Genomic DNA, 9582 nt, shown 5'->3' with positions numbered 1-9582 from the left:
CTCCAAGTCCCTCTGGTTGGATTTCTCAGGCCCATAGCTGTCCAGGGCTTGGCGAGATGGCCCAGGGCTCCCTTTCCTTCTCGTGAGTCCAGGGGTCAGCCCTGGTCTTGCCAGGGAAGTCTCCCGTACCTCCATGGCCTCATGGCACACAGCCCAAGGTCCCCCGGCTTTGGGGTCTGGCCCCCATAACTGCCCGTCACCCCTCAGTGATTTCTGAGCCCCTGGTCTGGGCATTCCCAGCAGCCAAGGCCCGTAAAGGGTGGAAACAGCCTCCTTTCATCCTCTCTGTCCTGCTGGTGCCTCCTGGGGGAGCCCCTGAGCCCCCACCCCCAGGGCCTGGTGACACTCACCATCGGCGCGGTCAGTTCCGAGCTCCCCGAGCATGGGGGTGAGGGAAGCAGAGTCGAGGGGACAAGGGGAGGAGCCACAGATAGACCAGGGAGCCCAACTGTTGTCAGGAGTAAAGAAAGCACGAAGACACGACACGGGGCCTGCAGGAGGTGGAGCGGTCCACGAGGGGCCCCAGAAGCTGCCCGAGAGCACAGACCAGGCAGGGGTGCTCAGGCAACGGCCCCAAGGAGTGAATCCGCGCTCCGGACACACGCAGGTTTCCATCCAGAGAGGTTAAGATGCTTAACTTGGAGGCGTAGGGACCTGAACCATGGCCTGGCACTCGGAGAGCAGCATGTGCAAACGAACTTGGAGGCCAGGGCTGCTGGGGGAACCCAGGCAGAGTGTGGGGGGCTCCTGTGCAGGCGCCCAGACTCCGGACCACACGTGGCACCCCACCTCTGCCTTAACACAGTCCCTCTCTGTCACCCCACTCCCTGCAACTCAACTTGCTTAACGTTTCCTGATGGCTGGTTTTTTTTTTTTCCACTCTTCTCTTGCAGCAACAGATTAAAAAACAACACCCCAACCCAAGCCCCAATATGTTCCAAACCTCAACCTGCAGGCGGAAGGGGGAAGTGAAACCCGGCTGGGGGTGGGGGCTCCGGCCGCTGCCACCCGAGGAAGCACCCAGCTGCCGCACACACGCACAGCCGAAATCGGCCCGGACGCTAGGCCGATGGCGGAGGCTGCGAGCCACCCCGAATCCGAGGAGCGGGAAGAGCTGCTGGTAGAAGAAGGCACAGGGTAGGTAGGAGGCCCTGTGTGTCATGGTGGTCTGTTCCTGCGAGCAGGAGTCTTTACGTTTATGTGGCAGTAACGCCTAACCCAGAGCCGACGGTGCCATGGGAGACTTGGGCGGCACGCAGGCTACAGGGCCCCTTCCTGGGACCCCGAGTCACCTAATGGGCGGTGGATGCCTCTTCCATCTGCCTCTGCAGCTCGGCCTCACTGCGAGAGGCCGGGTTCCGCCACCAGCTAGTGGGACGCTAACCCAGGACAAGGAGGGCTGGGCGCCCCTTGCAGGGCCCCAGGACGTGGCCTGGACAGCTAGGGGGAGCCCGGGCCTTGGGCAGGCAGGGCTGAAGCTGTGAGGACAGGAGATGGGGGTGCAGCCCTGGCCCAGGAAGCCTGGCCCAGAGGGGCTGCTCGGCCTCAGGACCCTCAAAGCCCAAGCTTGAGGCCCTGCCAGGCCCCCTCCCCCCGACTGCCCCTCCCATGGTGATGGAGGAACCTGAGGATGCCGGGCAGGTGCCTATTCTGAGTGCCCGGCAGGCGCTGTTGGTTGGGGATGGGACGTGAGGGGCACATGGGCAGAGGCTGCATGTGGGTTGCTGGCAAAAAGGACCACCTGTGCCGCCACAGCCAGAGCTGGGCAGAGAGACCCTGCAGGCCTAGGCCTCCTCAGGAGACAGCTGCGCTCCGTGGAGCCGCTGGGCGCCCGGCCTGTGCAGAGGCAGAAGAAGGGCCTGGGCTGGGGGAAGGGCTGTCAGCAGGCGGCATCCAGGCTGAGCTTGGGGGGGTGGTTCCGACTGCCCAGGGCACCGGGGCCAGAAGAGGTGGGTGTAGTCAGGTCTGGGGGCCAGGTGGGGCTTTGGGGAGCGGACTGATGCTCTGACAGTCAGAGGATGGGGAGCCATGTGGGGATGGAGGTCTCTGGCCCAGAAGGAGGACAGTGGGGCTGCTGCCCAGGCCAGTGGGAGGGAAGGACCAGGAGCACCAGGCCAGAGCAAGCGGATGGAGATGGAGCCGCCCAGGGCGGGGAGGGGGTGGTGGCCACCAAGGCCCCACAGCCTCACTGACTTACAAAGTGGATTCTGACCTTGGCTCTTCTGCTGGGAGCTGGTGGCAGCAAAACCTGATCCTGTGATGATGCGTTTATCGATAAGGAGAGAAATGATAGAAATGTCTGCTGTGAGTGTATGTGTGCACATGTGTGAGCATGTGTGTGTGCATATATGTGCGTGTGTGAGGGAGGTGGACGACCGCCTTCTCCTTGCCGAATCCCCTGTGGGGCCCAGTCACGAGAGCCAGGGTGGGGTGGAAGGCTGAGCATCGGCCTGGCAGGCCGGGGTCTGTGTCTGGGTCAGGGTGCCTGTGCCGGGCCCAAACTGTTGGGGCCACGTTGCCCGCTCGAGGGGCTTGATGGGACCCATCACCCGGTGTGGGATCTTGAGGGCCGAGGAGGGGTGGGAGGCCACGGTACGGGCTGTGGGCCCCGTGGGGATCGCCATGTCCTTGGGGAGGGAGATTGCTCCACGTATGCAGCAGGCAACTGGGGAACAGCTGTGTCCCTGCTCAGAAATGACTCCTCACGTCAGCGCCGTCCGAGCCCCACGCTCCCCGTGCTCCTCCGGCCACCTCATGCCCATAGAAGGGCACAGCTTTAGCGGCCTGGCAGGGCACCCCTGCCTCCCTCCTTGGCCTCATCCTTGACCCGCCTTCCAGCTGTCGCGCGTGCAGAGGAGAGGGAGAGAGCGGGGGAGCAGGGCACAGCCACGGCAACGGGGGCCCAGGCAGGTGGGTGGCGGGCTGGCGCTCGGCTGACCCCTGGGCGTCTTGGTGCCTGTCCCAGGGCCGGGCTGCACCTGTGTGGGGTCTGTCAGGAGATTGGGCAGCAGAGCTGGTCGGAAGCAGCCCCGGCCCCTGGATCCTGAGCACCCCCGCAGACGTCACCCCCCAATGTGGTGTGTGACACCGACCTTTCAGAATGAAACCGAGACCCAGGGCGGAGTGGGGCTCTCATTTCACAAGGTGACTAAGGGAACCGGGGATTTTCCTGTCCAGGGGGGTGAGAAGTCCCCGACGCCCAGGCGAGAGACCTGTGGGCTGGGAAGCCCCCACCCAGGAGCCCTGGGAAGGCCCAGGCTGGGCAGAGTCTGCTACGGCTGGAACAGAGCAGAAGAGACCTGCCCCTAGTCCCCACACGCTGCCTACAGAGGGGCTGGCAGTGACTCAGGACATCGCCTTCCATGCTGGGCCCAGGGCAGGCCGTGCCCCTCCAACTGGGCAAGTGGGCCACCTCCCTCAGACTCCTCCAGGATGGGACTGACCCCATCACATTTGGCCCTAGGATAGGGGCGTCCCCAAACAACGGGCCCCCGACAGGGCCTTGGTGCCCCCTCTGCTCCACGTGCAGGCTGGGCTACAGACCCTCCCTCCCTCCACTCAGGGTTAGGGTGCTTTCTCCTTGCCCTGGCTGCCCAGCTGCAGCCTGTGGGGCCAGGGCCGTGACCTCCTGGTAGAGTTGAGGTATGGCCCCCAGCCCCAGCCTCCCACCCATGGGGAGCGACCGACCTCGGACTCCAAGGGGGGCGAGGACAGGGCCCCCATCCAGGGGATGGAGGTGGAGGATGCCCTCAGGGACCCCGGGTTCAACACGTCGAAATCTTGGAAGCACAACTCCTTGGAGGGCCCATGTGCACCCCGACCCTCACCAGAGCCAGACAGGACCAGGCTGGGTCCTCCCTGTGCCCGCACCCACGGACAGAAGTCCCACCACTCCACCTGCAGACAGTCCCGCCCGGTCCCTTGGGCCTCGCCCCTGCCGCAGCCCAGCGCCCCCTGGTTGACCAAGACGACCTCACCCCGTGGTCTCCATGCCCCAGCCCCCGCCATGCTCTCTCTCTATGAAGCCATTGGACCATGTCCTCCCATACATGAGACCATTCACTGCTGGGCGGCAAAGTCCACGCCCCCAAGCATCCACTCCAGGCCTGCCCCGGCCACACTGATCTCACTTCCCCTCCATGGTCTGACATTCTCAGCTCTTCTCAGTTCTAAAAGGTGCCAGAATCATTGCAGGCTTTGCACACGCCCTTCCCAGCCCTACCTGGCCGCACCATCCCCTCTCCAGGCTTCTTAATGCTCATCTAGCCCACCCAAGATGGCCACTGACCTGGGCTTCCTTAGCACCTGCTGCTGCCCATGGTTAGAGCCAGCCTCAGAGCCCTGGTCCTGCCCGGATCCCTGTTCTGCCCCAGAGCCGTGGTCCTGCCCAGATCCCTGGTCCTGCCCGGATCCCTGGTCTGCCCCAGAGCCCTGGTCCTGCCCCGGATCCCTGGGCTGCCCTAGAGCCCTGGTTCTGCCCAGGATCCCTGGGCTGCCCTAGAGCCCTGGTTCTGCCCAGGATCCCTGGTCCTGCCCCAGAGTCCTGGTCCTGCCCTCCCCCCCAGGACAAGCTTGGTTACTCTGGCCCTGGATGATGATGACTGGGGCAGGAGTAGGGTGATCAGTGGTCTCCCTGCCTCCTCTGCCTCTAACCCCTGCTGTTGCCTGCTAGGCAGGGCATGGCCCTGGTCATAGGAGATTAATGGACACTGCCTCAACCGCTTCTCCATGTGCCCAGTTGAGAGAGGAGAAAGGCAGGGACCACCTGTGGGACCACCCTGGGCAGGGTCTCTTTCTGGCCATCTGCCCCTGCAGACTTTTGGCCTTGCCATCTGGGCTCCAGGGTCTTCAGGACAGAGGCCACAGGTCCCTGCAGGGCTGTGGGTGGCTGGCAGCTGGAGGACGGGCTGAGACAGCCTGCAGGCCGCGGCCCCTGAGGGAGCAAGGGTGGGAGGAGCCTGTGTGCCTGGAGAGGCGGACCCTCCGGGTGGGAACCCCACATGCAGCGAGGTTCCTGGGTGGCCCTCCTGCCCACTTGCCCCCCCAGCAGAGCCAGACTCCACCTGGTACAGCCAGGGCACTCGGCCCCAGAGCGGCAGGCAATGCCAGAGGCCACTCAGGAGGGAGGGTGGGGCCGGCAGAGTCAGGCCCTGGCCGGGGCAGCCGGCAGCAGACTGCTAGGGTGGAGGCACTAGGGGGACGTGCCCAGGGTCCAGACCTGAAGGCGGCAGTCAGAGCTCAGTCAGGCCTCAGGAGCCCCCTGGGGCCTCCTCTCCTCCTCCCCCCAGGTCAGGGGTCTCGGGCGCCAGGAAATGTCCCAGGGGAGGGAGAGGCTGAGCTCAGCTCAGATGATGGATGCCTTCCTCTTGGCTGGGGCTGGCTGAGGTCGCCTGCTTCCTCCCGCCTTCCATCTGGACCCTCTCATGGTCCCTCCTTGTCGGGGGAAGAGAGAGAGGATGCCTCACATACACTCGGGGTGTCACGGGCCCCCACCCCTGCTGATTAGGGAAGCTGGAAATCCTTCCCCTCATCCCCACTTCCTTCCTAATCCCCATCTGCCTTCTCACCAAACAATCCTGGAGCCCCACGGGGCAGAGCCAGGAGGGTCTCGGGGACCAGAACAAGGCAGGCCTCTGCCAGGTGGCACCGTGGGCTGCTGCAGCGGCTACCATCCCCTCCACAACCACCCCTCCACCTGTCTCTGCCTCAGTTTCCCTCAGAGAGTGCCAGAATGTCAGGAAGATGAGGGTCCTGGCAGCAGGAAGAGGCCCCTTGGAGTCCTGGTCAGCAGGAGGGGGGCCGTGAGCATCCGCTTCGCTCTCCTGGGCTCTGAGTTCTGAGTGTGGGGGGAGGAAGACAACTGGGCACAGAGCCCTTGGGGGGGACACGTCTGGCATCAGCTGCTGACACCCAGGCTAGTACTTTCTGGGGTAAGTCCTGCCCCTTGAGTCCTCAGTTTCCCCAATCTGCACGGTTGAAGTCATGTCTACTCTGACTACACATCACTCCACCACGTGGGCCTTCACCAAACCCTTCACACCAAGGATCTTGTTGTACCTGCCCCAGTGAGGTGGGTTCCGAGACCTCCCATCTCACAGGGAGAAACTGAGGCTTAAAAGAGTTGGATGTTCTGCCTGAGGGCAGCTGTCAGGAGCAGCCTGGAGCCAGGCGTGGAGGGGCACTGGCTGCCCTGGCTTGGAGCGTGTGCTTCCTAACACTGCTTCCCTGCAGAGACGCTTTTTGTGGAGCCCGTGCCCCCTGTGGACTCAAGTTCAAGTTTGGGGTGCTGAGGTCCTGGCAAGGCCTTGGGGGGACCCAAGGGTGGCTGGGCTGCCCCTCCTAGGCGCTTGATAACCCCATGCTGTGCTGCCAATTGGTCTGCACCCGAAGGTTCTTGTGGGGGCAAGGGCTGCGCTTCCTGAGGCCCACAGAGAATAAGGCATAGCTCAGAAGACACCCCAGGGACCTCCCCAAAAAGCGGAAATGGGACTTGGCCCTTCCAGAACGAGCTGGTTCTTTCCAGAGGTGTCTAGAAAGGAACCCTCAGCTTCTCTCTCAGCCCAGCCCCACCCAATTCCCAGCCCCCAGCCCTTTTGCATCAGGGAATCCCCCTTCTGGGGACTTCTAATGGCCTTCTTAGAGACTGGGGGCCCACGCCACAAGGCAACCAGCAAGGGGAGTTCCCGGACCTCTCCTAACCCTCAGTGCCCTGAGGCAGATGGAATCAGGCCCTCTCTGCCCAGGATGACTCGGGACTTGGAGGTGAAAACCCAGACTAGGAGAACATGGCCAGGGGCAGCCCAGCCAAAGCGGAATCCAGGCGCAAGGAGCCGGCCCAGGCCCCGGGCCTTCCCCAACACCCAGGAGCCTGGAGAGAGGGGGTGGGGGACCTGTGTGAGGTGTGGGGTTCGTGGAAGATTAGGGGATTGAGGAAATCAGGCTCCTAACCCTGCCTGGCCAGCAGAGCCATGTGGTGCCAGACACAGACAGATAAGAGGCGGGAGGAGGAAAGCCCCCGGCCCTTTCCTGGGGCCAGGCCAGTCCTGTCCAAACTCCATCACTAACTGCCTGCAAGCTGGCACATTGGGAGTTGGTGGGGTCGGGGAGGAAGCACTGTCTGGTCCCACTGGCTGGCAGGGAGGGGCTGTCTGGAAACCCAGGGAATGTCTGTGCCCCCCTCCAACGCACTCACCTCCCCCTGCAGGAGAAGGAGGACCTCAGGCCTCTGGCCGAGAGCCTGGAGAAAGGGCAGCTCTGTGGGGGGCATGCAGAGGGCAGCAGGGACAGCCAGTGGGGGGTGGGGGATGAGAGTAACAGTCACCCCCTTCCCCTCCCAGAGCCTTGGCTTCTCCAGCCGCCACAGGGGCTGTGAGTGAGGACAGGGAGAGGGTGGCTGCCCTGCTCCAGTCTTGGCAGTTTGGATCTCAGGCACTGCTCCTTCCTGCTACGGGGAAGAACACAGCCCCCCTCACTCCACCTGTGTCTGCGCCCCTCCTTCCTAGATGCAACCTGCTGTTCGATGGTTTCGCTTCTGAGGTAACTCAAGGCTGCCTCCTCCTCCTCTCCCAGGTACCCCCCCTCAAAAAAAAATGAGACTTGGGACAGAAGGATATAGCCCACTGATTCCAGAGGAATCTAGAAAGAAGCCTTCAGTCTTTCTCCTGGTCCCCACCACAACCCAAATCCCGGCTTTATCACTACCCCCACCACCCCGGCCCTCTCTCTTTGCTGGACTGAGCCACATGCAAGATAGATGAGTGCTCAGAGCACTTGGAGGCTGCCTCCTCTGTAAGTCAGAGACATTTCTCTACCTGGAGTCACCCAGAGGCACTGAGGCCACCAGCCCTGATGTCCTCTCCCCCTGTGACCTCTCACTGCTCATTGCACCTTTCATTGGATTCTGCTGTGAGCACATATTTGTGTGTGTGTATGTGTGTGTGTGTGTGTGTTATTGTGGTGATGAGAACGTTTGAACAAGAGGACAGAACTATACTTCTCCAGCTCCTATTTAGGTTCTCTTAGAGCACTGAGCCTACTGGGTCACAAGGATCTGCTCTCTTATCTTCTTGGGCCACAATCTTATGAACCACGTGTTAGTCATAGAAGAAAGAAAATAAAAAAACTCAATGATGGAGAGCGGAATTAATTAATTAATTAAATGAATGAATGAGTGAAATGGATGAACGAAAGGAAAGGTAGGGGCCTGCCCAGTGGCGTAGTGGTTAAGTTCACGATTCCACCTTGGCGGCCCAGGGTTAGCCGGTTCAGATCCTGGGTGCTGACCTACTCACTGCTCATCAAGCCATGCTGAGGTGGCGTTCCAAATAGAGGAATCAGAAGGACCTACAACTAGGATATGAAAGTGTGTACTGGGGTTTGGGGGAGAAAAAAGAAAAAGAGGAAGACTGGCAACAGATGTCAGCTCAGGGCCAATCATCCCCCCATCCCCCCCCCAAAAAATAAAAATAAAACAAGGAAAAGTAGGTGAAGAAAGGTAGGAAGTAGGAACAACTGAATAGATGGATGGATGGTGGATACAACATGGGCGGATGGGTGGATGGATGGATGGATAGAAGAACATATATATGTTTATTTGGATGGATGGATGGATAGATGGATGGATGGATGGATGGATGGATGGACGGAGAAATTGATGGATAGCTGATGGGTGATGGGTGGATGATGGTGAATGGCTGGCTGGCTGGATGAATGGGTGGGTGGATGGATGGATGAATGGATAAAAGATGGATGGATGATGGGTAGATAGATGGATGGATGGATGAATGAATGGGTGGATGGGTGGATGGATGGATGGACAGAAGAACATATGTATGTCTATTTGGATAGATGGATGGATGGGTGGATGGATGATGGGAGGATGGATGATAGATGGATGGATGGACAGAAGAACATTATGTGTGTCTATTTGGATGGATAGATGGATGGATGGGTGGATGGATGATGGGAGGATGGATGATAGATGGATGATGGGTGGAGGATGGATAGATAGATGGTTAGATGGATGGATGGATAGATGGGTGGATGGATGGATGGATGGATGGATGGATGAATGGGTGGATAATGGGTGCATGGGTTGATGAATAGATGAACTGGTAGGTGGATGGGTGGATGGACAGAAGAACATATGTCTATTTGGATGGATGGATGGATGGATGGATGAATGACGGATGGATGGATGGATAGTTGGATGAATGGGTGGATAATGGGTAGAGTGGTGGGTGAATAGATGAACAAGTGGTGGGTGGATGGATGGATGGAGAAATGGATGGATAGATGATGGGTGGGTGGATAGGTAGATGGATGGATAGATAAATGAGTGAATGGATGGGTGGACAGAAGAACATATGTATGTCTATTTGGATGGATAGGTGGGTGGGTGGATGGATGGATGGATGGATGATGGGTGGATGATGGGTGGATGGATGGGTGGATGGATAGATGGACATGAGAAGACATCTATGTCTTTGGATGGATGAATGGGTGGGTGGATGGATGGATGGATGGACAGAAGAACATATGTATGTCTATTTGGATGGATGGTGGGTGGATGGGTGGATGGAT

At 60.1% G+C, this 9582-nt stretch overlaps 1 protein-coding gene across 1 annotated transcript in view; it reads left to right on the top strand.

The window, feature by feature from the left end:
• The first annotated feature begins 968 nt into the window (after nt 1–968).
• The window catches only part of LSP1 (lymphocyte specific protein 1), a 38380-nt gene continuing 29766 nt past the window's right edge, over nt 969–9582 (top strand). The window contains exon 1 of the mRNA XM_058526163.1: nt 969–1137. Within this exon, the coding sequence (XP_058382146.1) occupies nt 1070–1137 (68 nt within the window). The 5' untranslated portion in view covers nt 969–1069. The remainder of the gene's footprint in view (nt 1138–9582) is intronic.

The sequence above is a fragment of the Diceros bicornis genome, chromosome 31, assembly GCF_020826845.1.
Source record: "Diceros bicornis minor isolate mBicDic1 chromosome 31, mDicBic1.mat.cur, whole genome shotgun sequence".
Classification (NCBI taxonomy): Eukaryota; Metazoa; Chordata; class Mammalia; order Perissodactyla; family Rhinocerotidae; genus Diceros; species Diceros bicornis.
This window is presented reverse-complemented; position numbering and strand designations above follow the sequence as displayed.